The sequence below is a fragment of the Vulpes lagopus genome, chromosome 7 (assembly GCF_018345385.1).
Source record: "Vulpes lagopus strain Blue_001 chromosome 7, ASM1834538v1, whole genome shotgun sequence".
Classification (NCBI taxonomy): Eukaryota; Metazoa; Chordata; class Mammalia; order Carnivora; family Canidae; genus Vulpes; species Vulpes lagopus.
Genome location: NC_054830.1, coordinates 14,625,734 through 14,652,950, shown reverse-complemented (window position 1 = coordinate 14,652,950; position 27,217 = coordinate 14,625,734). Strand labels below are relative to the sequence as shown.

At 40.4% G+C, this 27,217-nt stretch overlaps 1 protein-coding gene across 5 annotated transcripts in view; it reads right to left on the bottom strand.

The window, feature by feature from the left end:
• Nucleotides 1-1,512: 1,512 nt before the first annotated feature.
• KIF15 (kinesin family member 15) overlaps nucleotides 1,513-27,217 on the bottom strand; it is a 74,984-nt gene continuing 49,279 nt past the window's right edge. For 4 of the 5 annotated variants that reach the window (XM_041760571.1, XM_041760572.1, XM_041760573.1 and 1 more), the window contains 19 exons: nucleotides 26,829-27,026; nucleotides 25,656-25,763; nucleotides 25,060-25,165; nucleotides 23,917-24,082; nucleotides 20,931-21,081; nucleotides 20,638-20,723; nucleotides 19,575-19,644; nucleotides 19,117-19,203; nucleotides 17,989-18,093; nucleotides 16,754-16,876; nucleotides 12,618-12,764; nucleotides 11,940-12,041; nucleotides 11,498-11,662; nucleotides 9,407-9,516; nucleotides 6,945-7,017; nucleotides 6,042-6,079; nucleotides 2,621-2,786; nucleotides 2,265-2,396; nucleotides 1,513-1,935 (listed from right to left, as the gene is read on the bottom strand). In XM_041760571.1, the coding sequence (XP_041616505.1) occupies nucleotides 1,879-1,935; nucleotides 2,265-2,396; nucleotides 2,621-2,786; nucleotides 6,042-6,079; nucleotides 6,945-7,017; nucleotides 9,407-9,516; nucleotides 11,498-11,662; nucleotides 11,940-12,041; nucleotides 12,618-12,764; nucleotides 16,754-16,876; nucleotides 17,989-18,093; nucleotides 19,117-19,203; nucleotides 19,575-19,644; nucleotides 20,638-20,723; nucleotides 20,931-21,081; nucleotides 23,917-24,082; nucleotides 25,060-25,165; nucleotides 25,656-25,763; nucleotides 26,829-27,026 (2,190 nt within the window). In that variant the 3' untranslated portion in view covers nucleotides 1,513-1,878. Of the gene's footprint in view, nucleotides 1,936-2,264; nucleotides 2,397-2,620; nucleotides 2,787-6,041; nucleotides 6,080-6,944; nucleotides 7,018-9,406; nucleotides 9,517-11,497; nucleotides 11,663-11,939; nucleotides 12,042-12,617; nucleotides 12,765-16,753; nucleotides 16,877-17,988; nucleotides 18,094-19,116; nucleotides 19,204-19,574; nucleotides 19,645-20,637; nucleotides 20,724-20,930; nucleotides 21,082-23,916; nucleotides 24,083-25,059; nucleotides 25,166-25,655; nucleotides 25,764-26,828; nucleotides 27,027-27,217 lie in introns of those variants that run through there. The other variant, XM_041760574.1, reaches the window with a different exon arrangement.

Here is a 27,217-nt window from a genome sequence, read left to right as displayed (position 1 = left end):
TAAAATGGTCTTTCCTCTATTTTTTTGAGGTATAATCTACAATCCATCAAATGAAACCATTTTGAATACATTTTAGTTTTTAGTAAATTCATAGAGCTAAATGTGTGTTAAGGGACACCACAAACCAAAACATTTCTACCACATTAAAAAGCTCCCATTACACCCATATGGTCACTCACTCCCACCCTCAGGCACAAGCAACCAATGATTTGCTTTCCATCTCTCCATAATTTTGCCCTTTCTGGACACTTCACATATGTGGAATCATACAGTATGTGGTCTTTGGGGTCTGGCTTCTTTCATTTTCTGTGTTGAGGGAGGTCCATCCACATCGTAGCATGTCAGTTTGCCTCTTTCGGATTGCCAAGTATAGTGTCCTGTCATGTGTAAGCAATGCTCAGTATCCTTAGGCATTAGGAGAACGTAAGTGATAAGCTATTATGGGGATGGCTGCGGTAAAACACCTGACAGTCACTGGAGCTGAGGAGGATCTGGAGAAACCGAACCCCCTGCTGGCGGGAACGGGGATGGTGAAGCCCAACAGCATATCTGGAAGTGAGGCAGGATCTTCAAGAGTTAAACACAAGCTTACTGGCAATTCTACTCCTAGGTTTCTACTCAAGACATAGGAAACACAGTCCCCAAGACTGGTGCACAAGTGTTTACAGCAGCATTATTCAAAATAACTCCAAATTGCCAATAGCTCAGATGGCCCTCAAATGTGGCCCGTCCACACAAAGGAACAGGATTCACAAAGAGAAGGAACAAAATGTCAACACAGAGAAGTTCCTTGAGGGCAGGAGGCTTTGTTTTCTTTGTTCACAGAAGACCGCGGGTAAGAGGTGCTCATGGAGTGGATGCTGAATAAACAAGTCTTTCATTTGGCTCTCTCAAGTGAACAATTTTTTTTTTAATTTTTATTTATTTATGATAGTCACAGAGAGAGAGAGAGAGAGAGAGAGGCAGAGACACAGGCAGAGGGAGAAGCAGGCTCCATGCACCGGGAGCCCGACGTGGGATTCAATCCCGGGTCTCCAGGATCGCGCCCTGGGCCAAAGGCAGGCGCCAAACCGCTGCGCCACCCAGGGATCCCTCAAGTGAACAATTAAATCACTTCATTGAACTTTATTTTCAAGGAATTTTATTAATTTTGAAAAATGCAAGAATACAAAAATAATCTATATTAACATGTGTGCCTTTCGCACGTGCTACGCCATTCAGTCATGTTATGAAATCACCTCATATTGTTAGAGCTTCTGACATAAGACGCAAAGGAGATTATAGTAGGTAGTATCTAAGGAAAAAACATAACCTGGCCAACATCCACTGCAACCTTAGCTACCGGCTTTTATTTTATTTATTTTTTATTTTTTTATTTTTTTTTAAACATTCTTTTTTTTTTTTTAATTTTTTTTTTTTTTAATTTATTTATGATAGTCACAGAGAGAGAGAGAGAGAGAGAGAGAGGCAGAGACACAGGCTGAGGAAGAAGCAGGCTCCATGCACCGGGAGCCTGATGTGGGATTCGATCCCGGGTCTCCAGGATCGCGCCCTGGGCCAAAGGCAGGCGCCAAACCGTTGCGCCACCCAGGGATCCCATCCGGCTTTTATTTTAAAAAGGCAAAAGGTTTTCCCAGTATTTACAATTGATTTAAAACTTTGAAGTGGGGTGGTAACTTCAAAATATTAGACTGCCGACTGTTACAGGGTGAGTTTGGTTCAGAACGTTCATCAGAAACTTGGGGGTCAGCCCCCAGTGTCACGTATGGAGTTAGTACTTATGCTCCTTAATTCAGCTATTAGATGCGCAGGGTAGGGCTTACTTTTGCAAGAGGAAAGAAAGTCTCCAAAAAGGTGATGACCAAGATCTTTTATGATTCATTCCTTTTTTTTTTCTTTTAAAAATACATTTTCAGCACGCAACTTTTCTGTCTCCTGAGAAATTAAAAAAAAAAAAAAATTAAGGCTCTAATGCTTACAGGAAGTTATTCTCTGTACTCATTGTTATATTTTAAATTAAGACCACAATTTTCAATTTGTAAACTACGTGTAACATTAAACAAGAATCTGCTATACAAAAGCATGACAAAGGATTGAATTACGCTCGGAATAATGATGACTGATTTTTTTTTTTTTTTTTTTTTTAATAATTCAGTAAGGAGTTCCCTGAAGAAAGCATTAAGTGATTCGATAATTAAACTTTAATGAAACAATCATTCTAAAACCAGACTGAGTTTACCTAGAACACTAGGTCCAGAGCTTACCTCAGCAAGCCGGACGTTCTCCTTCTTCAGCCGCACCACGTACTGAATCTTCTGGTGTAGGTTCTGGTGACCGACCAACTTCCCATTTTCCTCAGCAAGACACTCCACCTGCTTCCTTAACATTTCCATCTCCTGCAGGCAAATCAGTGCAGGGAGGGGAAAATGAGCTGCTCTTAATTTTCCTTTTACAATAACATCATTTCCTCCCGTCCAAGAGCATGGGGCGTGAGAGAGCCCAGGCTCCCGGCTTTGGGGGCCATACACCCCTGTACATGCCAGAGCAACTCTGAACCACCGGACACCCAATCCCAGACATGGCCTATGTACATGACAAAAGAACCAACACACAAATGCACCTGGAATATTCTCTCCTTTTCTTCATACACTTCTTCTAGCTTTGATCTCAGTTGCTCCTTTTCTTGGAACGCTTTGGATTCCAAAGTTCTGGTTCGTTCAACTTCCTCAGCCATCCTAAGGCAGTCCATCTCTTGGTTCTGAAGAGCACTCTGGACTTCTTCTAGGCTGTAACAACAAATATCGCTTTCTGGAATCCCAAAGGAACATAATTACCACAATATTCAAATGAGACATGTTTTACCCAAGCCCAGAATTTTGATTTGAAAGCGTCACTAGTAAAAAAAAAAAAAAAAAAAAAAGAAAAGAAAAAAAAGAAAGCGTCACTAGTATTCAGCCCTCCCCTACTGATGGCAGAGGGAGAGAGCAAGGGATGCAGATAAGCTTCTTTTGTTATTTTATCCAAGACTTTCATTTTGGAAAACTTGTCAAAACTTTTTTTAAATAATAAAAATTGAGAATTGGAACTTTGGAGCAAATGTAATTTAAGAAAGATATTTTACAGCATCTGGAATAGAAGGATTATTTAATGACACCATACTCAGAATTTCATATACCACTTAAGGCAAACTAATTTCAGGAGCAGTGTTTTCAGACTACATTCCATGGAACCTCAGAACAGTGTGGGGAGGAGGGCACTGATGTTCTAATTCATTTGGAGCTGTTCTGTTGTCTTGGGTACTTTGCTTTAGTTTGATGAAAAGGTTCTGGGACATGAGAAACCTTGCTGCTGCTTATTCAACAGCCATTCCCTTGCTGCTTCTCTGCTTATAAAAACTCATTTTGAAAAAAACAACAACAACAACTCATTTTGTGGGAAAAGGAAAAAAAGGAGAAGCACACTCAGTTCTTGAGAGGGTTGGTAAAACAAAAACAAAAACAAAAACAAAACTAGTCTATGCTAAGCACGATTTCTCCACCTTGCTGCCAGATCCTGGTTTCCTCAGCTTGCCAGAGGTGTGTTAATTCTGGCCACAAAGCACAGGCTGATTCTTGGGGGCTACTTGGAGTTCTTTTACCCTGACAAAAGAAAGCCCTTTTGAACTCACCTCACCACAAACTGATCCTCTTATTTATGACATTTGGGGCTATGGCAGCCATCTTATGGCCAAGAGGCCACAAGCAAGACTGCCTAAAGCAGAGTGGGAAGGATATGGGTCCCTGATGGCATCATTGAGTCATCAATGCGCTTCCAGACCTCTTGTAATATGAAATTAAACATCTCCTGCTTTTTAAAAGCATCTTCACATACACAAATAGATAATATGATGGTGAAAATCACTGCTGTAGGTTGGAACCAATAAAACTGGGTATGCCACTTTCTTGTGTGTGCTTCACTTGCCCACAGTGTGAGGTCTTATATCTTCTAGGGACAGTATCACTGGAGACTCTTGGTTACTAGACTATGAAATAAATTACATGCCAACTTAGCTTTTATTCTTTTTGTTAGAAAGTTTAAAATGGCTACTATTTCTAAAATTGCTGTAATTCAACAAAAATCAGATAGCTGCATTCTCATAGAGCCTGTAAGTAATCCACATTTTTATCCCAGCTCTACGATACCTATCTAGGAGCCAGTCCCTAAACTGCTTGTATTAGATCAAAGTATGGAACAAGTTCTGTTCCATATCTATACTCTGATGCTATAAAGCAAATGAGCAGGTAATAAATCTTTTACAAGATAGGTGATCTTTGTCAGCTGGTCATTAAAAAGAATTTTTGATGACAGATCACAATGTAATTTTGGACATACTAACTTGGATGGAGTTCAAATAACTGCATGACAGGACTCTAATAAAATTCCTTCTGTTACCATTTACTTACTTTGTGAGTAAGATTTCTCAGCACTTATAGGTATAAAAACAAAAAGCAGGAAAAAAAGTGCTACTGAATAATGTCTCATTCCAGAATTAAGTATAACAGAATAATGAGTAATTGAAGCAAAAGCATTAAGATAAAATGCACTGGGAGATGCATTTCCACTTAAGTTTTACTATGTATGATAATTTATAAAAACTTATAATAAATCAAGGACACTGTAATGAAAACTCAATCCAGAAAAAATATAGCATTAGAGCCAGCCATATGAATACAAATTACTTTTATGATACAAGAAACTTTTACAAATTATTTCCCATTCGTATACATATTTTTGTTGCCAAGTTCCATGATAGAGCAAATTAGCAAAAATTTCCCAGACATATATAAAATTAGGTTATAATTTTGTGTAAGTATGGAACAGAATTTGAAAGGCAAAAGGAACAATGTATAATTTTAGGTGTGGGAATTTGTTCCTGTATTGTTCAATGGGTAGAAAGTATCAAGTAAGTTGGATACTTTTAAGAGAACACCACCAGAGCTTTATCTCAGTGGCCAGTTCAAGGTGAGAGTTTTCAGAAGACAATTGCCAGAACAAAAGTGGGGATATGTCAGAAGTGGGATTCAAACCCACATCTCCATGCAGAGACCAGAAATCCCAGCCACAAGCAGGAGCCTGAGTCTGGTACTTTAGACCATTTGGCCATCCTGACACCAAGAACTTTCTTCCTAAATGGCATACGTTCAGTATGTGGGAACTTCTACTCTTTGCTTCAATGTAAAATTTCAATGAGAAATTTTAGACATAAAGTCAACTCCAAAAATGTGCCTGAGGGTCTATGGTGTTTCAGAATTCTTTTCAGAATTAACAAGTGAAAATGTTTGAGGACCCTCTGTTCCAGAAGAATATCTATTCAGAGTGCACCATCTTTCTAATGTTTGTTAATACCAACCAGTTTGCTTATTTTGAACCTGAGAGAAAACAGTATATCTTGCTCATCCAAGAATGAGGCAGTTTGTAAGTTTATACAAATTAATATGAAAACAAGATGAAAAAAAAAAAAAAAAACTAGATGAATGAATTAGAATCCTGTTTACAGAACACATGTAAAGAGACCCAAGTCAAGACCAGAGGCATTCAATGAGAGAAGGACTATTATTATATGGTTTCACTCATACAGGGAATATAAGAAATAGTGAAAGGAAAGGAGGAAAAATGAGTGGGAAAAATTAGAGAGGGTGACAAAACATGAGAGACTCCTAACTCTGGGAAACGAACAAGGGGAAGTGGAAGGGGAGGCGGGCGGGGGGATGGGGTGACTGGATGACAGGCACTGAGGACACTTGACGGGATGAGCACTGGGTGTTATACTGTGTGTTGGCAAATTCAATCGAACTTCAATAAAATATGTGTGTCTGTGTGTGTATATCAGAGGCAATCAAGAGTATTGATTTATGGGTCTCAGGTGGGCCTAAAGGTTTTAAATCAGAAGAGACCAGAGAAAGGAAATGAGTTAACTTACCTTGTGGATATAGTATTTCTTCCCTTAGAGGAGAAGAAAGAAAAGGCCTATAAGAACTTGAATTACAAAATAGTGCACTTACTTTGCTTTCATTTTCAACATTTCTTCAACTAATTTATTCTGTAATAAGATAAAAAGAAAAAGATGGCTTAAGTTTTTGCCACTGCTAAGAAAAAGATTAAGAGCCAGCAGTCCATTCTCCCTCATGGTAATGAGATCAATTAAACCAACATCCTCTTCCATAGTTCCAATGGTGCACTCATAAAGGGGGTGCCTGTCTTCAAGACTTCACATGCCAGGCCCTATGAGGGCTCCCATGGGCACCCTATACCTGCTTCTATTCTTTTTATATTTTTAATATTTTATTTATTTATTCATCACACACACACACACACACACACACACAGAAGCAGAGACACAGGCAGGGGGAGAAGCAGGCTCCATGCAGGGAGCCCGACATGGGACTCAATCCCGGGTCTCCAGGATCACACCCCGAGCTGAAGGCAGAGCTAACCCGCTTAGCCACCCGGGCTGCCCCTACCTGCTTCTATTCTAAATGGATAACTCGGGGATCCCTGGGTGGCTCAGTGGTTTAATGCCGCCTTCAGCCCAGGGCATGATCCTGGAGACCCAGGATCGAGTCCCACGTCGGGCTCCCTGCATGGAGCGTGCTTCTCCCTCTGCCTGTGTCTCTGCCTTTCTCTGTGTGTCTCATGAATAAATAAATAAATAATTAATTAAAAAAATAAAATAATAAATGGACAACTCTGCGTAAGGGTGCCAGCAGAAGGGTGACCACTGAAACATGAAGACAAATTCACCCATAATTACCAGCAAGATCTAAATACTGATGATAAATATCAAACTAATAGTAGGGATACAGAAGGGACAGAAATTTCCAAAGTCAAATGGTTTCTAAAACATATAACCACAAATGCATTTCTCAGACAGGAAACACAACTATTATATTTAAAAAAAAATGTACTTTAGCAAGTCTTTCTTTGATCATTTCTTCTTGTTCATTCTTCAGCTGTTGATGATCTGGATGATTCTGTTCACTACAGAGATGCGAAACGGAGAATGGGGAAACTCAGTTAGGCATATTCAAATATCAATTTCCTATGTGTCATAGGCAGCAATGCCAAGTTAGGCAATGAAAAGCTAACTCTGGTGATTAGGCCATCAAAATTATTTGCACAGTTCACAAATGTGACTGATATAAGGGGATGAAATCAGGCATCTCCCCTGAATTCAGAATGCCTCCCATACAAAAATGAGATGAACAGAGCTGGGAAATCCAGTCAAGGCTTGGTGGGAAATAAAGTAGAAATTTAGCCAAGAGTGGTACCATATGAAGATCAAATGTGAGCAAAAGGGGGCTGAGACACAGGCAGTTCAGAAGCCTGGTGATCAGCTGGGAGGGGGCATCTCTGGAATGGGGAGGGTTCCTTAGGCCAGCCTAACACATGGAGCCCCAATGCCCCCTCTGCTTGGATCCAGGGTCAGCTGGCAATTTTCTGATGGCACTCTGCTGTCCCATGTATGCTGACACCAGGAAAGGGATTCCCTGAGCAACGGATATAAATCTCTTCATGGAAAAGGAACATTCCTCTAAATAAAGGAAATCACATTCTGGATGATGCCTCAGTATCACAAATCTGATTAATGGGAGTCCATCTCTGTGAGCTTGACCAGGATAGGATCCTGAATTGAGTTTCTGTGGGTAGCCCCTACACCAGGGGGACAACCCCCAAGCAGAACCTGCCTGAATGCCACAGGCTCCTCTAGAAATATCTCTCACTGATGAGCAAAAGATCGTTTCTTGAAGGAAAATAGAAGCTCCAGTAGTTTCTTTCACTTAATGAATCTGGCAGCCTAGACAGAAATGGTAATGAGACCTCAGTGAGGAAAATGCTTGAAACCATTAGAGAAGTGTTTTCTATGTTCTTTTTTTTTTTTCCTATGTTCTAATCCAAAAGTGGGTAAGTTTTTTCTGATAAGAACCAGACAAAATAATCTAAGCTTTGGGAGCTATGGGGTGTCTGTCACAGTTAGTCCACTTGGCTTCTATAATGCCAATGTACTCTTTAAATAAGGGACGTGACTATGCTCCCATAAAACTTTCTTCACCAGACATGCTGTGGGCTGGATCTGACCCCTGAGCCACAGCTTTCTCCCACTCTGATCTTTTAGGAAGGAGGTTCTGTATGGCTCCTCATAAGGGACATGTGGCTATGAAAGAGTACTTTTCATTGTGATTTTACAAATGAGCTAGAAACGTTCTATTTTCCACGCTCAAACTAGCTCTTGATAAAAGACAAGTGTACCAAGTACAGTGCTTTTCTTTACATGAAGGTGGAACATGTGGAAAGTAGGTGGGCAGACTGTGGGCTACCATAACATTGGAATCAGCTGGAAGGCGCAGTGCCACTAGAATGAGCATTTCTAGTGCTGACTGGAACTTGAAGCATTTAATAGGCTGTGAGCACAGCCACCATTACCATCTTCAAGTATCTGTTGTACTAGTTAGGTTTTGGACAGTGCATCTCAGGGCTGCTTCTGGACAGGAAAGGGGGCTGCAGGAGGGGAGAGCATCTGCTCAAGACCTGCTGGCAACAATAGGAACAGCAGGTACCCCTATTCTGGGAAGTTGGGTTCAGTAAGGGCCCCTATCCTAAATGGAGACCCCCTGTGCTTCAGTTCAATTTGCCACCTAATTTTCCAGGCCACCCTCATCTCAAATCCCTCACTTAGAAAGTTCACAGAAGGGCAGGATCATAACTACCTTGTATATCTAATATCTGCCATTTGTTGAGAGTGACACCCCTCAGGCTAAGTGCTATAACCAGCATTTTATCCATGTTAGTTTTGGTCTTTAAAACACCTTGTGAGAGAGCCATCATTCTCCTCATTTTATGGCTAAGGAAACTGAAATACTAAAAGTTAAAAACTGTCCAAAATCACAGGACTTTCAACCCAAGGTAACGCTTCTCTTAAGGCTCCTTCCTGCGCAAGAGCATTTCCTGGACCGTGGGTCATGAAGCAAAACCAACTGGTAGGAAATTCTCCCTTTTTCTGCTGGACCTCTCTTGTTGTTGGACCTCTCAAACCTGGTCTTATTGAGGTCTTTGCTCTGCCACCCCATGCCTCTTTTCTTAAAATAGCAATAAGACAGTTTGGTGCAAATGTTTCACATGTCTGAAATTCATTTCAATAGCCTACAACAACACAGAGGTTAACAGAGTAGGCAGAGCATGAAAGCCTTATTCTGGCACTCTGGAAAGCAGCCCCCGCTCATCAGACTTGACTTAAAAGCAACTGACGGAGCATCCCCTGGACTAGCAATAAAAACTGTACATGCCGTGAAACCAATTTCAACCGCTTTCATCTAACTACACCCAGACAGGCCAAGATTTAGCCCACAGAGTTCTGGTGGCTCTTTCTTACCTGTTGTCATTTTTTCTTTCAATATCATCCAGCTGACTTTGCAGGAGCCAGTTTCTCTCTCTCAACTGCTCAGCTTCCTTACGTAGGTTTTCCATTTCACACAACTGCTCCTAATGAGACATTGAATCATATCTTTTCAGAAGGCGTGTTGTAGTAGGCATTATTTTGCTCCCCAATGCCACAAATGAGACACACATTCATATCTTAAGCTCCTGCTATGTACAGAACACTGCACTGGTTATCACTGGATAAAAAGTATGACAAGCGCTTGGGGGTCTAAAACTGTCACTTTTCAAACCCACAGTGTGTTAAAAAAAAGTCTCTTATTGATATCACATAATTCATTAAAGTCCCTTTATGAGAAAAGATTTTCAAAAGTCTCTACTTTGATAAATGTTCTATTTGATTCTATTTAATAAATTCTGATAAAAAAAAACTGATGTAGGGAATATACTGTCAATAACACTGTAATAACGTTGTCTGGTGACAGATGGTAGCTACCCTTGTGGTGAGCAGAGAGCATAACGGATGGACTGTCAAATCACCGTTGCATGCAGTGTACAATTTATGCGTCACAGCCCAACATTCAAAATCCTTACATGAACTCTAATGCAAAAATCATGAACATTTAAAACTATCTGGAAGAAGTAAATACTTGTCTGCAAGGAGTGTCCTTTCTCATTTACTCCTACTTGTCCATTGTTTGATTTCTTTTCTTTTTTTTTTTTATAATCTTTATTTTTTTTAAAGATTTATTTATTTTGGGATCCCTCGGTGGCTCAGCAGTTTGGCACCTGCCTTTGGCCCAGGGCGCGATCCTGGAGTCCCAGGATCGAGTCCCATGTTGGGCTCCCAGCATGGAGCCTGCTTCTCCCTCTGCTTGTGTCTTTGCCTCTCTCTCTCTGTCTCTATCATGAATAAATAAATCTTAAAAAAAAAAAAAAAAAAAGGGTTTATTTATTTATTTATTCATGAGAGACACAGAGAGAGCGCTAGAGACATAGAGGGAGAAGCAGGCTCCATGCAGGGAACTTGATGCAGGACTCGATCCCGGATCCCAAGATCATGCCCTCAGCTTAACCACTGAACCCACCTAGGAGTCTCCATTGTTTGATTTCTTTTTAACCTGACCCAATTTCTTCTTTCTGAGTACTAAAATCATGCCAACTCTGGGTAACAGCCACATTCTTGGGATGGCGGCATACTGAGAGCTGCCCTAAATTGAAAAAACAAGGAATGATCTCCATGAGGAACAAAGCTTAAGAGAGATGCTGTCTTCAGGTTCTTTCTGTAACTTAGTTACAGTCAGCTAATTTTGTTGCTAAACAGAAATTCACTACAGAGCAGTGATCTCACAGGCTAAATGCAATTTTCCAGGAAGCATCCTATCTGTTCCACCCACACCCCTCCACACCAACACACCACCCACCAAGGCACTCCTCCCCACACCTCCTGGCCCTCAATACTCCTCTAAACACACTCCCTGCATACAATCACTGTACTCCCCAAGTCACTGGGTAAAACAAAAAAACAGAAGAAGTTTAAAGGAACAGAAAACAAGAGAAGAGTATTTTTAACTACCACAGACAGAAGCAGATCTAATACCTAAAGAATACTTACAAATCTTTAAGGAAAAGTCCAACAATAGAAAGATGTGCAGAGGATATAGGTCAGAGAAACAGATAAAACAAAGATGCTCTACCTTATTCCTAATAAGAAAAATACAAACTTAAAACTGTAGTGAGAGAGCATACCTTAGTTCTGAAACTGGCAAGGGTCTAAGACAGGCAGCTCTGTGATCAGAGTAGCTGGTACAGCCCAGGTATAATACCATCATAAAAAACAAACAGGCGGGGAGCCAATGCTAACAGATTTGGCTATATGGGAAACTGGCTACAGTGGGGGCCTTCAGGGACAGGCATCTAGGTAGTTTGGAGTCAGCAGGGGGAGGAAGGCTTTCCTGTGTATCCTTTAGTTCCATCTGTTGAATTTTTGTATTGTCAGTAACCGTGAAAGATATTATTTTACTTATTCATTTTGGATACTTTTTTTAAAAAGATTAGGTTTATGGAAAAAAAATCATCCAGTTACCTTTATTCTGAGGATTTCAGCATTTTTGACTTCCCGGTCTTCATTTAGCTTTGTTACAAGGTGTTGCAGAGAAATCGTAGAGGCTCTTCCATCTTCTATCTCTTGTTCTTGTGTTTCCAGGAGTTTTGCCAAATGTGTTTGAAAATGAGGTGGTGTTTTAGGGCTCTAAAATAAAATTAAGTTTCATCCAAATATTCAAGTGACATTTTATAAAGATTTCGTTGTAAATGTATATGCCAACCACACAAAACACTCAGCTGTTTAGCTTGTTGTTCTAATTCCTGTCCAAGAAAAATAAATAAAACACCAGTACTTAAGGAAAACAAAACAAAACAAAACAAAACAAAACAAAAAAAAACGAAGCTACGGTCTTTGTAATTTCCAAACTTTTATCATCCACGAAACTTCAGTCTTCCTGCAATACACTCTTTCTGATAAGTACCTGGGGATACTCGGCAGCAGAATCCATCACGTATTCGAGCTGTCTCATTTTGAAGTTATATTCATTCTTTTTCTGTTCTACTTCCTCCTTCTTCTGGTTCAACTGGGAAAGTTGAACAGAGGTAAAATGTTAAGTTAGAAAATCATATGGGACCCATGGTCCTGTTAGAACAGACAAGCTGCCCAAGGTAGGAAGATACAGATTTCATTTTTTCAGACTTCATTAATAATTTGAAAAGCAGTAAGGTATTAAAACCAACCTAAACCATAGCAATCTTTATGGCTGTAAACCCTGCAGCTGCCATTGACGTCTGTGGACTGTGGTTGCTGCTATGACCCTCTTGTCTCCCGCTCTTTCCCAGACTTAATTTATGGTTTTTGAAGCCTTTTTTAAGCTTCACAGGTCATCAAAGGGTCATTTGAAAAAAATAAAACGTAAAAAAAAAAAACAAAAACAGCCAACAAGAGAATAAAAGTCAGCCATACCCTTGTCCCAGGGGTCAGACTTGAGGGCACATGTTGGGGGTGCTAAGGCTCGGCAGAGAGGCAGCCACGCAAAGCAGAACCCACATAAGCAACCAAGTCATTCAGAGCCCGCTGCGCTGCTGGGACCACCTAAGTGCCCCATGGCCCCCTCTTTCTGTATACGGAGAGAATGAGCTGAGGCCCTGGACCTCACCTCGTGCTTAAGCTCTTGGATCAGGGCCTCCTTCCTGGTCATCTCCTCCTGGGCAGACTGCAGCAGCTCTGAGTGCTTCTTTGATGCTTCGGTGAGCATATTCAGCTGCTCAGTGGCATGGGCCAGGTCCTCGCAGAGCATATCCCTCTGTCAGGAGACAACCCCCAAAAAGGAAGATTCCTCTTAACTGTGGACTCCACTAAGGATTTGTAAATCACCACTATGCGCCATCCTGAAAGGTTAAGAATGTTTTAAGGCAGAACTTTTACTTTTCATTTTTAAAAATTTATGTATTTTTTTGCTAATGTGCTAATTCATTCCAAAGCAGACCAAGCAGTTAATATTGAAGCGGACAGGTCAAAAAAGAAACATCACAGGAAATTCATACAGGTATCCCTATTGCGGTTTAACTCAATTCCACCCCTTTCCCCCTAACATTGAACCTCTCCCCTCACCCCCAGGATCTCAAAGTTGATTGCTCTTCCCTGAGGAGGACTCTAGACACAGGTTTCTAGCTTAGATGCTATCTGACCAACTGACTCTAGTCCTTTATATGTTGGAAGGTAAACAGCTGTAAAGATGAAAACAGCCAGCTTGGGGAGGAGCCAGGCAGTCACTAGACACTGCTACAGTGTCATAGGCCATCAGAGTTTCAGCAAAGTAGCTTGCTGGAGAGTGGCAGAAGAATTAGGAGTCCTATGGATTGCATAGTTCCTATGTACACAGCATGCGATCCCTACCAAGTTAGAGCAGAATCTGCTTACCATAACTTTCCAAATGTGTATGTATATATGTATATGCATGTATGTATGTGTATATATATGTAAACTTCTATAACTACACATAAGTTAATATGTACAGTATTTTATAGAGAATACTATGCATATGTAGCATGTACATGTCACGTACAATAATAATATATGTAAGAGTACTGTGGAAAAATGTGATACATGCACACATATAGACATGCTTGATGCACCACACTTTTCCACATATTCCTTCCTTTACCCTATCATTTTTCATTGGGTAGGCTTGATTTCATCTTATGAATGCACTACAATTTAACCCATCACTGAATATTTTGGCTGATTTGAATTTTTCATCATTATATGTGTTATATTCTCACATCTAGATTAGTTCCTTAGGCTAATTTCTAAAAGTACAAACTCAAAGCTTATGCAAAAAAAATGAAAGCCGTGCATTGCCAGACCACCTGCCTAAAGGCTGGACTTAAAACTTCACCAGAAGTGTGAGTAATCATCCTTCTCTGAATATCTTCCTTGGATCTTAATATTTACCAGCCATAAGATCAAGAAGTAGCTCCATTTTTAACTTGCATTTCTTTGACTTTAGCAAGGTTTTTGGGCCACTCTATTCTCCCTGGGGGAGCTACTCATGTACCTTCCTGTGTCCATTTACCACCGGGATGTGTCTGTCTTTCTTGAGTCTTCCGGGCTCTTGTACAGAACAAGGCAAGGACCCTTTTGTCCTCCGTTGTAAATACGTTAGCTAACAAAGCTGAGAGATGAGGAAAAAGGGGATGTGAACTGACTGTGGGGTGAATTCCACTTGAATCTAAGATACTTCAATATGCAGAGTCATACTTTTTTTTTCAAGAAGGGAAGAGAAAGAAAGATATAAGGAGACAAAGGGAGTAAAGAAGAGCTTTTAGGAAAATTATATTGAACATGCATCATTCAGCCACTCCCACTCACACAGTGAGACTTCCCTTTGCCCTCTGGCCACAGGCAGCACCCAGCTGAATTTTTAGTCCTATTTTATACTCTGTACAAGACCTCAGGGTGCGGCTTTTGTGTGCTAACTTTTCCTTTTAATTCATTTTTTCTAGATTTTACTTATTTATTTGACACAGAGAGAGCACACAAGCAGGGGGAGCAGCAGGGAGAAGGAGAAGCAGGCTTCCCACTGAGCAGGGAGCCTGACGCCTGGTCAATTCCAGGACCTGGAGACCATGACCTGAGCCAAAGGCACATGCTTAAGTGAGACAGCAGGTACCCCTAATTTTTTTTTTTTTAATCAGAGTATAGTTAGTTGACACTGTGTAGAACTTTTCAACAAGCCTCCAAAAAATATTGCCAGCTCCCGTGGACTGAGCACTTACAAGGTGCCAGGCAGTGTCTTAAGCACTTTCCATGTACTACCTCATTTCATCTTCTCTTAACGCACGAGGCAGTATTATTATCTCTGCAGTATTATTATCTCTGCTCCAGAGACGTGACAAATGGGGCACAGAGGGAAATATAACTTTCACAGGGTCACAGAGCCAGGACTCAGACTCCCAAGCAGTCCAACTCCACAGCCTGTGCTCTTAACAGCCTACTACTTGTCTTATCTTCCTTTGACCTGGATTTTACTTGTCTGTTTTAATCTCCTTCCATTGTATATATATTAACAGCTTCAAGTCCCTCCTGGGATACAGGAGAATATAAATACAAATTACTGGGTAATATGGGCCTTGGATATCTATCCCCACAGGTTCTCAAAAGCTCAAAACTAGTGTGTGTAAAAGTTACTCCACTAATTTTCCCCCAGACCTCTATTTGTCCATCTCAGGGGTACACAGAAACATCTGTGGTCATTATGGCTGGAGCCCTTGGTGCCTACTCTGACTGCTCCTGCATCCACAGTACACGTCCTACAGACAACAGCAACTGTCAGTGGTACTTCTGATGCACTGCTCAGTTCTAGCTCGTCCTATATCCCCACCAGCACTTTTGGACTGGCCCTCATCATCTTTGGCTTGACCTAAAGTCTCTATTACCCTGGCTTCCTGAAAGATACAGCCAATGCTTCTCGAGACCTTCCATGACACAGACTCCCTCACCTCCAGCCTTGATAGGGACTGCTCCACCACCCCCAAACACCCACAGCTGCCGAGCTTCCCTCCCCCATCAAAGTCTTGTACAAATCCTACCTACTCTGGGAAGCACTCTGGAATTCTCCAGCCTCAATCAATCTTTTCCTCCCCTTCCCGTGCTCTCAGGCCATTGATTACATCAAATACATCTAATTCTAAAGCTAGATGGCATATTTTGAGGTAAGTAACAGTGCTTCAATCATTCCTCCATTCACAAATGCCAAATCAGGCAAGGATGTATGGTAGATGGGCTCAATAGGTATTTGCTGAGTTTGTTTCATGGGTAGCATAGTTTAGCAAGAAAACTTTATTTCTAAAGCAACCACAGAGCAGTATACTTAGTGTGTTTACCATCTGTGTGAGAAAAGGAAAACAAAATGTATATGAGATTTGCCTAAAATATCTCTGAAAGGATACATGAGGGAATGTATACTGCTTTATATAATTTGAATTTTGAACCTTGTGACAGTACCCTTAAATATTAAAAAAGATAAATTTACAACAAAAAACCTGAAAACCTACATTAGCTAAGACACAAGAGGCAACCCTGAGGTTAAACTGTTAACCTGCTCTTTCTTTCCTCCCTGCTTCACTCTACCAAGTAAACACAGCTTCCACTCTGGTCCCTTTCAGGAAGAGGGTCAGTTATAGGAACTTACGAGGTGTCAGCACAATGAAAATCAATCAACTGGATAAAATAGAATAATTTTTTTCTTTTTTAAAGATTTTATTTCTTTATTCATGAGAGACAGAGAGAGAGAGACACAGGCAGAGAGAGAATCAGGCTCCATGCAGGGAGCCTGATGTGGGACTCGATCCCAGGACTCCAGGATCACACCCCGAGCCAAAAGCAGACACTCAACCGCTGAGGCACCCAGGCATCCCAAAATATAACAATTTTAATGTTACCTATTAATGGCCTAACCATTCTAGGGAAAATGGCTCTAACTATGACTTATTCTTTTATTTGTTTAAAGATTTATTTATTTATTTATTTATTCATTCATTCATAGAGACAGAGAAAGAGGCAGACAGGCAGAGGGAGAAGCATGCAGGGAGCCCGACACAGGACTCGATCCCGGGTCTGCAGGATCATACCCCTGGCTGCAGGCAGCACCAAACCGCTGTGCCACTGGGGCTGCCCTTGACTTATTCCTTTAAAAAGCCCTCTATTTCTTCATTAATAACCTCCCCACACACATACACATATAAACATCAACAAGGGGAAAAACAAGTGTCAGGATGTGTTAAAGTCTACCTCTATGTCCTCAGAGAGTATTCTCAGTCTAAGGGCTTCTTTCAGATCCCGAATCTCCACTTCCTGTTGTGTAATCAACACTTTGCTCTCGTCCTTGTCAGTCAAAGCAGAGTTGTATTTGCACTGCAGAAAAGAAAATTATGATACAAGAGTGGTCTCCTTTACTGTGTTTACTTTTTTTTTTTTTAATTTTACTTATTTATTTGAGGGAGAGACAGAGAGTACAATAGAGGGAGGAGCAGAGAGAGAGGCAAGCAGACTCCCCATTGAGCAGAGAGCTGGATGCAGCACTCGATCCCAGGGACTCTGGGTTCATGACCTGAATGAAGGCATACGATTAACGGACTAAGCCACCCAGGTGCCCCTACTATGTTTATTTTTAGGTCAAAAGAACAAGAAGTTTGAGCTCTGAGGTGATGATATTACCACAAATCTTTTAGTAAGTACTTGTTGGATGAAGGAATGAAAGAGTAAATGCCCAAATGGTGAAGAGATGTCAAAAAGTCCCATAGGTACCAGTGAAAACACATCAATCAAGGTTTCTGGTTTTGTTTTTGTTTTTTGGTAATCTCTACACCCAGCGTGGAGCTCGAACCATGACCATGAGATCAAGAGTCATACCCTCAACTGATGGAGCCCGCCAGGCACCCCATCTTATCGCACTTTTATCAGGAGATGTCTTTAGCAACAAATGTGGAGAACAGCAAGCTTCCTTTGTAGCAAAGGAATGGGGAATGTGGACAAAAGCCTTCACCCTGATGGGAGGTGAGGAGGAAGCACCAACATTCCACTTAGATACTTGTAAGGGAAAGTAGTTACTTGAGACCATGAAGTCCAATAATGCAAAAACTCACTATGTAACAAATGTCTCTGAACTTAACCAAAATCTGTCAAGGTTTCTTCTTGAAGCAGTTAAGGAACACTACATACCCTTTACTATCACAGACCACAACCAGTCCTTTTCTGATCAAAGGGTGAACACAGAACACTGTTCCTAGGCCCAGGTGGTCCAAGTAGTGCCACAGCCTATACCACCTCCCAGAGGCACACACTGCACATGAGCATATTCAAGGCTCTCTGGAAGTTCTGTAAATCCAGAAACCTGTGGTACTAATATTTGCATACCGTTATGACCACAGATATCTTTTTTTCTGGTGGAGCATTTGTTACACATTTGAGGAATCTGTGAAGTGCATCTTGTGCTCAAATGTGCTATCTTGTCAGTGACAACTTACACTTATGTCCTTCAGTTCTTGCTTCAGGGTGTCTATGGTTTCTGTTTTCTCACAGACTGATGTTCTTAGCTCCTGGATCTGGCTCATGAGGTCAGCTACAACTTCCTGACGAGGACAAAAACAATATCTTCATATTCAATGGCATTAAGCAAGAGATCATTTTTATTTAATTTTAAGATTTTATTGGAAAGAGAAAAAAAAAACACAAGCAGGGAGAGGAGTAGAGAAGAGAAGCAGATTCCCCACTGAGCAGGGAGGCCAATACAGGGCTCAATTCCAGGATCCTGAAATCATGACCTGAGCTGAACACATATGCTTAACTGACTTGAGCCCCCCAGGCGCCCTAGGAGGAGATCACTTTTAAACAACAAAGTTTGTCTTTCCTAATGACAGTAAGAGAAGTCAATTTTATTTAGCAAAAGATGTCACATTATTATCAATTTATATTTTAATGGCTTTATACTCTTTTATTGAAACAGGTTTTGGTTTTTCTGAATGAATTAGGGGTAGGCATATAAATAATTTTTTCTTTTTTTAAGATTTTATTTATTTATTCATGAGAGACACAGAGAGAGAGAGAGAGGCAGAGACACAGGCAGAGGGAAAAGCAGGCTCCATGCAGGGAGCCTGATGTGGGACTCCATGGAGCCTGATGTGGGACTCGATCTCGGGTCTCCAGATCATATCCTAGGCTGAAGGCAGTGTCAAACCAGCCACTGGGGCTGCCCCTAAGGAATTTATACTGAATTTTACACTTGGACATACATATTTTGTTTACTATTCTGGTGAAAGTCAACAGCAGGGATTTGACAGTTTGTATTACAGGACTCAGAGCCAACAAGAAAAGGTCCTACTAACAGTATTCTAGTTAAACTGACAGGATGTGTTTTAGAAGCGATGCCAACAGAAATGACAACAGTTTGCCCCTGTAGTTACATGGAGTATTAACTTAAATAGAAGACCTCCTTAGAAAAAAAAAGACCTCCTTCTCTGGCAACTCGGAAGATGAACAAGGCTTAAGCATCTCTAGAAATGTCAGTTACCAGTCACCGTGGGAGCAGGAACTAGAACGTTAAAGGATCACTTCTAAAGAAAATGCCAAGGGATGCAGCTTTGGCCTCTACCAACCTTGTCAGCATCTCTAGACTTCTCCAGAGAATGGATTACTTTTTCTGCAGCATATAAACTCTCTTCCAGTTTTTGTACTTTGGCCATCTATGGGGAAAAAGAAGTATTTTGAGAAAAAAAATTAAATCACACACACATATAGAAGAAAAAGGGGGGAGGTGAAATCTGCTTTTCACATTACACAATGCTCTCTAGCTTAAAACTTGAAAAGGAGAAGCTGGGTTAACAGGCAATGATGATGCTGTGGGTTTCCAACAAGGGACCACCAAGAAAGTATGACTAGCCATCTAGGAGTTAGGAAAGCAAGAGTTAATAATACAACCAACCAACAAGTCCTTCTTTTTGCTACCAATTTCTGACACCTGACTGCTGAAACCGTGTTTCTAATACACCTATTCCAACATCAGGAACAGAAGTTACAGATCTCAAACTCTAAAATTAGAGCAGAGGTCACTCACCTGCTGCTCACACTTGGCCATCTCTTTCTGTTTCTCCTGACGCACAACCTCTAGAACTTCTAAGATTTCTCTGGAAGAAAAGAATGATTTTTTTTTATTCACAACTTCTTCCAATAGAAACAGGAATTAAGTGTGTTTGTACAGAAAAGATTCAATGAACTGCAACAGAACTCTGTGCAGCACACACATGGTGTTAGGTATTACATTCCAGGAGGAGTCCAATATCTACCTGTTTCTTCAACAATTATTTAAGGAGATCCCATCTTTGGGCTACGACTTTCTTTTTCTTCAGAGCACTTAGGAGTTTGTTTATTATCAATTTATATTTGTTTATTACCTATCTCTGTGTGCTAGAATGTGAAACTCATGGGGATGGGGAAATTTTGTTCACTGTCTTACTTCTAAATAAATGTTCTGGCATTTACCAGAATAGTGCTTGGCTTGTTGGGTATCACCTAGTATATGAACAAATGACTAATTGTTAACTGCTTCCAAACTAGGATGTATGCCCACTAGATGTATTCACCCCTGTATCCCCAGGCCCAGAAGACAATCTGAGTCATACTAAGAACTCTACAAGCATCTGTTGAATAAATAAATACAATTTCTTCTCACTAGAGTAATGAGCATCCTGTTGGCTGAGGCCAAGTGACTGACAGAGATCACTAAGGGAAAGAACTTGGAGAGAGCAGGAAGAAAGACAATGGCATTCATGTGAAGAGACCAAGAGAGAAACGGAACAGCTAGAAAAAGAACAGTAGAGACAGAAATAAAAATCAGTTCCCCACCTTCCAGTTATAAAATTACTGTGATTTATTTAGAGAATGCCCTGGGTTCTGATCACTACCAACTGCAATTTGTTTCAAAAGTACCACAGCTGCTTATCAAATGCTTTTGAAAAATTAAGTTTCTCTACCCTCTTACACAAAAGAATCTGGTATTTATTTTAAAATGCTTAAAAAAAAATAACTTTACAGGGTATCAGCAATAAAAAAGTAACTCAAGTTAATATGGTAGTAAATGATATTCTAGTCAACTAACGGAAAAGATAAATAGCACTCACTTAGAACTGTTCTCTTTATCTTCTTCAAATTGTAATAATAATTTGTTATTGCGTTCTTTTTCTGCCTCAAAAAGCTCCACCAAATTCTAAAAGACAACGTCACATCAGATTTTAAGTAATGGTTACTAGCAACGTGTAATCAACAAACACATCAAGTACCTTCTATGTCAGCAGGCATGATGGGCCAGTACAGGAAGTTAGGGAGAGGTCAAAACAGACTTTGCCCTGTGCTCCAGGGAACAATCACACATCCAGGACAAATTCATCAATAAGCAATACCCTTCTTAACTTACATTCAGATCAGATTTCAGAGTTTCATTTTCTTTTTTGCAGTTTTGTAGGTTTTTTGAAAGTTGGTCAATTTCAAACTTCATTACTTCTTGTAAGTTGTCATAGGAATCCTGTAGGCAGGCTTTGCTCTCAAGAAGCTTTTCCTTTTCTAATCTTTATCAGGAAAACATTTTTACAATGGTAAATATAAACAGTAAATGTAGTTCTGCTAGTCAGATTACCGGCAGTTCCACTTCTCCCATCTACATACAGACCATTCCCAACTTACAGAAGCCTTGACTGACATAAAGCTCCTCATGAACTTGTGTGGAATGCCCACAATGCACAAACATATAAGACACACTGGACCACAGAGCAGTGTGATAGGGATGGAAAAGACAAGTTGGGCATGTAAGCTATAGCCGCCTACCTCCTCATTCTTCCTCCTGTGGTCTCAACTGCACGTGCGCAACTGATGGGCAGTTAGGGTCATGGATTCATTTTAGGGGGTGCCAGACCTAAACCTCTCTCATGTAAGTTAGGGACTGGCCTTAACTTAGTTTTGGTGGTAGCTCACCTCTATCCATTCATCATTACATATTCTCTGAACTCTAGGAAAGTTTTAAGATGGCAAATGGGGCTTTAATTTGATCAAGAGAGTCAACTCCCTCAGACAAGACTATCTCATAATTCATATAATTATTATTTCCTGCTTTTTAGGTTCTCATCCCCTCATTCCTCTCCACACATTTTATGACACACCCAAACATCCAGAGCTTGGCCAAGAACTTATAAACAATGAACCTGACTCTGGCACCATCCAAAACAGATGTCCCAGCTTATACACAGGTCATTAGATGGGGATTGATCTGCTTTACTACTAACTGAAGCAGGGCAGAAGCAGCAAATTTCAAAGCAGTATAAATCAGCTGCTAAAGACAGACATACAGACAAGAGACGGGAACAAGGGGGGATGTATTTATGATATAAACCGTATATATAAAGCAGCCAAATGATTCAAGAAACACACAGCGGTGTTGTGCTATTTCATGCAGGGGCCTCTTCACTGCCTGGAAGGCCATGGAGTACAAGCAGCCCAGAGAGTGATGCCCTCAGTGTTAAACCTGAGTCACTGAGAAAAATTAAGTTGTATCTAATTTAAGAAGCAAGGAAATGGGATCCCTGGGTGGCGCAGCGGTTTGGCGCCTGCCTTTGGCCCAGGGTGCGATCCTGGAGACCCGGGATCGAATCCCATATCAGTGTCCCGGTGCATGGAGCCTCCTTCTCCCTCTGCCTATGTCTGCCTCTCTCTCTCTCTCTCTCTCTCTCTCTCTTTGTGACTATCATAAATTAAAAAAAAAAAAAAAAAAAAAAAAAGGCAAGGAAATAAGGACACCTGGGTGGCTCAGCGGTTGAGCTTCTGCCTTCACGCCCAGAGTGTGATCGTGGAGTCCCGGGATTGAGCTCCACATCGGGCTCCCTGCATGGAGCCTGCGTCTCTCTCTGCCTATGTCTCTGCATCTGTGTCTCTCATGAATAAATACATTAATTAATCTTTAAAAAAAAAAAAAAACAAGGAAATATACTCGCTATTTTTAAGACAGAATTTAAGCATATAGTCAAATATTGTGGGGATTCTTAACATTTTAGATCTAATTGAACTGACATGAACATCAGGAAGCTAAAACCCAATGAGATTAGTTGAAGTGACCTTTTCAAAAAAATCACACAAAATTAATTTACAACAGAGCCAAGATTATAATCAGTGACTAAGATGTTGAAAACAGATGCCAGGTGTAAGAAAAAACAACAGTGCACCAGGGATGACAAATGGCAACTGGCTGGAGCCTTGGTGCTGGGGACTGTGTGTAGGGGCAGTGGAGGGCATGTGGACTCTGCACACACCCCTGTCTCATGGGAAAAGAGTCATTCACATGGCAGAGATGGGATTTTCAGAGGACGCTAAAAGACAGATTTTTATAAGAAAGCTTTCAATTTTGAGAATGCTATGCTAAGCGTTTTCAAATCATACTGGGCAGGCCCAGTAAAAACCTGTCTGTATGGATTTGGTCTGCAGACCTCAGGCTTTCTTCCTCTATTTTAATTCCTTACATATGGGGAAAACACATACAAATTGCAGATTTAAACCTTTGCAACATCTCTGACACTCACCGTATCACATGCCAGATGTCTATTATTAAGTTATTGCCATGGACCCACAAGTTGGCATTGACACCACAAAATGGTTTTACAACAGGTTGAAATTAGCAAGAAGAATAGTAAAAACAACTTCTTTCTATCATTCCTTTGTTTCAAGAGTACTAGCACTGACTCCCACCGGCTTCAGGTGAGTTACCATGGACAATAGTGACAACTGCTGATTTGGTCAGTCTCATACTGTGTGTCCCTTCTAGTAAGAGCACACCTTTTCCTCTGGAAAGGTACTATGTTGGGCCCATGCCATCTCAAACTCTTGATGAGTAATTGGCCCAAACTCTCAATGAGTAATTGGCCCAAAGGTAAGCAGATGACTCCCAAAAGGCTGATTTGGATTTTCCCTGGGACTGATACACGGCTTCTGGGAGAGAGGTCATTGTAGGGATCGTTATGCTAAGAGGCAGAACATGGAACTGTCTGAGGCAATCTGTTCCCTGTCACATAAAGGAAGGCTCTCAAAAGTAGGATAGAGTAATGGCAACATACTGAGGGAAAAAGAGCAGGGGCTTAGAGAGACAGAGAGAGAGAGACAGAGAGAGAGACACAGAAAGATAGACAGACAGATACAGGCAGAGACACAGAGACAGAGAGAACATGCACTGATGATACCTTCTGAAACTCAATCTAGTTTGTTCCTGAAACCAAAATCACCTCTAGGTCTCCCCAGTATTGTGAGCCAATAATTTACCTTTTTGTTTAACTAGTTTGGGTTGGGTTTATAGCACTTGCACAGCGAGCAGGCCCAGGCTGCAGGCCAACCAGCAACGGGACGTCATAACAGAACAACTCTACCTGACGCTGTCCAGTTGAAGCTGTGTGTGCGCATGTCGATCAGAAAGGCTACTCAGTTCTTTCTCCTGACTCTCTCTGAACGAACTATACTCCAGTTTCATGGAAGACAGCTCCTTGTCTGCAGAATGAAGAACTACACGCAGGTCATGCACCTCACTTTTCAAAACTAAAAAAGAAAGAAAATAAACTCTCAACAGGTTTCTTTATATAAATTTTTTTTTTTTAACAAAGTAGGTAAATAAGTTTGAGGGATATCTTCACACAAACAGCAAAAAAATAAAGATATCAATTTTAAGATGATAAACCAAAAAAAAAAAAAAAAAAAAGTTAAACAACCAAGCGGTTGGTACCTAGGGGCACTCAGATTATTTTCTTCCTCCCCTTTGCTTAAGATTTTTTTTTTTTTTTTTTTTTTTTTTTTTTATTTTTTTTTTTTTTCTTTGCTTAAGATTTTTGATGTATTTCTACAAAAAAAGGAGACTTAACATCTGTCTCTGATCTGCAGGCCATTTGACTCTTCTACATTTCTCCTGTAGCATGTGCATGAAAATTTAATATAAGGGACAGAAATCAAGAAACGAAGCACATTTTAAGCGATCTAATCTTACTTATTGAAAACTCCTTGGTAATGTACCAGAACTTTCCAAAATGGGTTAAATGCTTCTGGTCTTCTAAGGAAACTCCAACTAAATTAGGTAACTCTTTGGTCAAAGAAAACACAATGGCTGTCCTTTAGCTTTATTATAAACTGCTGCAAACACTTAGATGAAAGGAGAAATAAACTGAAAAAAACTGGGAATTAAGTGATACTCCCAACTATGGATATATACAAATACCTAATTTATGCTTTATTTTGTCACTATCAAAACATTATTCATCATATGATTTAAAGACAATTTGTTTTCAAAGCCATATTAAAACTTTCAGCAAACAGTTCAATCACTTGTTTGTGAGCAGTCCTGGAGCAAATTACCCAATTATGACATATTACTGTTACTTATCCCTGTCGTGCAGACTCAAGTTTGGTCATCTAATTTAAAATTTTGAAAAACCCAAAATATAGGGCAAGATTTATTCACAAGATTCAAAAGACACTGAGTTAACAGTATTCAGATGACAAAGCTCCCAGTTGTTCAAACTCACAGTCATTCTTAGTTTGAGTGTCCTGAAGCTGCTTTTCAAGGACATTCAGTTGTGAGAGATGCTCTTGCTGCTGTCTGGTCCAGTCAGTTCTTTCTGATGAGAAAAGCTTTGAGAAAAAGATAAGTTTAGAGCTGCTGTCTGGTCCAGTCAGTTCTTTCTGATGAGAAAAGCTTTGAGAAAAAGATAAGTTTATTGGAAAAGGAATATTGGTGTACTAAGATATACTATAAATTAGTACCTTGTTTCTGTTTTAAACATCTAGTTTAAGGTCTCAGAGAAGAAAATTGGTTGTTCCCATGAGCTACAGTGAGGATGATCAACAAAGGGAAGGATCACTGTAAGCACCTGGACTGTCCATCCATCCTACTTTGTTCCGAACTAACAGCACAAGAGACCTCTTGGCACTATCGACAAAGTGTGCTAGAATTCAGACTAGGGGCGTGTGTGTCATGATCAGAGCAGTATGTGAAGTAACACAATAAATACAACTCAAATAAGCCTTGACAGAGGCTTTGCAAAGGTATTTTCTTCTCATAATCCTTTCACTTTGTGGCTTTGTTTCACGTTATTTTCTGGGGCCACACTCCTGGTCTTACCTCCTGCGTTTGTATAGAGTGATGTTCCAGTTTGTCAATGTGCTGTTGAAGCCTGAGGTTTTTATGCTCTTCTTCATCCAACTTCACTTGAAGGGCATTCATCTGTTCCTACAGCAACACAAAAACTTCTGTTGCCAAAAATTCTTTTTAATGGAACTCTCAACATTCCACTGTCTCTTCAGCATTAGAAAAACAAAAAATAAAATTCAAAACCTTATATGCACAAAGACATCAGAGGCCAGTTGGGAGCCAGAAAACAATTTCAAAAGATGACACTAATGACTTCTGGTGTCTCAGAATTACACCTGTGGTCCTTTTAATTAAATAGTTTGAAATAGGGGATCCCTGGGTGGCGCAGCAGTTTGGTGCCTGCCTTTGGCCCAGGGCGCGATCCTGGAGACCTGGGATCGAATCCCACGTCGGGCTCCAGGTGCATGGAGCCTGCTTCTCCCTCTATGTCTCTGCCTATGTCTCTGCCTCTCTCTCTCTCTCTGTGACTATCATAAATAAATAATAAATAAATAAATAAATAAATAAATAGTTTGAAATACAAGGGAAAAGGTGGTTAAAATTAAGTGGATTCAATCACAGAACCATCTTGAGACTTCTAGGAAGTTTTCCCAGGGCCGCATGTGAGTGACTTTACCAGAATGGCCTCTATGCCTTGGAAAGGGCAAAAGTCTGAAATTTGAGGGTGGTGTGGCTCACTCTAAATTTTACTAGACAGCAGAAAGACATTTAAAAAAAATAAATCACCAGAATTCTGAGATAAGCACATTTCACAGGTTCTTTCAAATATACCAAAAACTGCCTGAAATTTGATCTATAATAAGATTCTTTCAATCATTTTAATTTTCTTTAGCAGATATAGTACTGTGTCACATAAACCAGACCTGGAACTTGAAGCTGGTGGCAAGGAGACCAGTTTCTTCACATATGAGAGAACCAAAGCCCCAGGAGACTATAGAGGGGGACTTGCTAAATACTGAAGAGCAAATGAAAAAGAGCAAAAGCAGGCAGATTTCAAAGTCAGGAGTTTTCACACATCCATATTTAAAGAAATACAATTTTAATAGTATACAGGTTTGAACACTATACATTACAGAGTTAAAACGGTAAAGGAAGTTTGTTTTTAATGTCTAATTACTCGTGTTTTCTGAAACTAAACATTACCTGCACCATTCTAAGCTCTTCAGAAATGGCCTCAAAAGCTTGTTCATTCATGTCAGGTGGAATTGGCTCATTCAAGATATTATCATCTAACTCACTTGAATTCTGAGTGCACACAGGGCCAAAGCTCCCCACTTCAGGGCTTAATTTTGGTACTGTTCGAGACCAAAGTTGATAAGCCTTGGTTGGTGTAGTCATAATCTACAGCAAAATGTGATTATGAAACAGTATTAGTATGCATGAACAAAATAGCAAAAGTATTTAGTTACTGTGTGAACAGAGAGGATAAAATTGAAATTCTAATCATCAAAAGAAAGAGTATCCTTGAGAGGCAGGTGGGAAATGCCTAAATAGAAACAAATCTATCAATTCAATGTGGTGTCAAGCAAAAT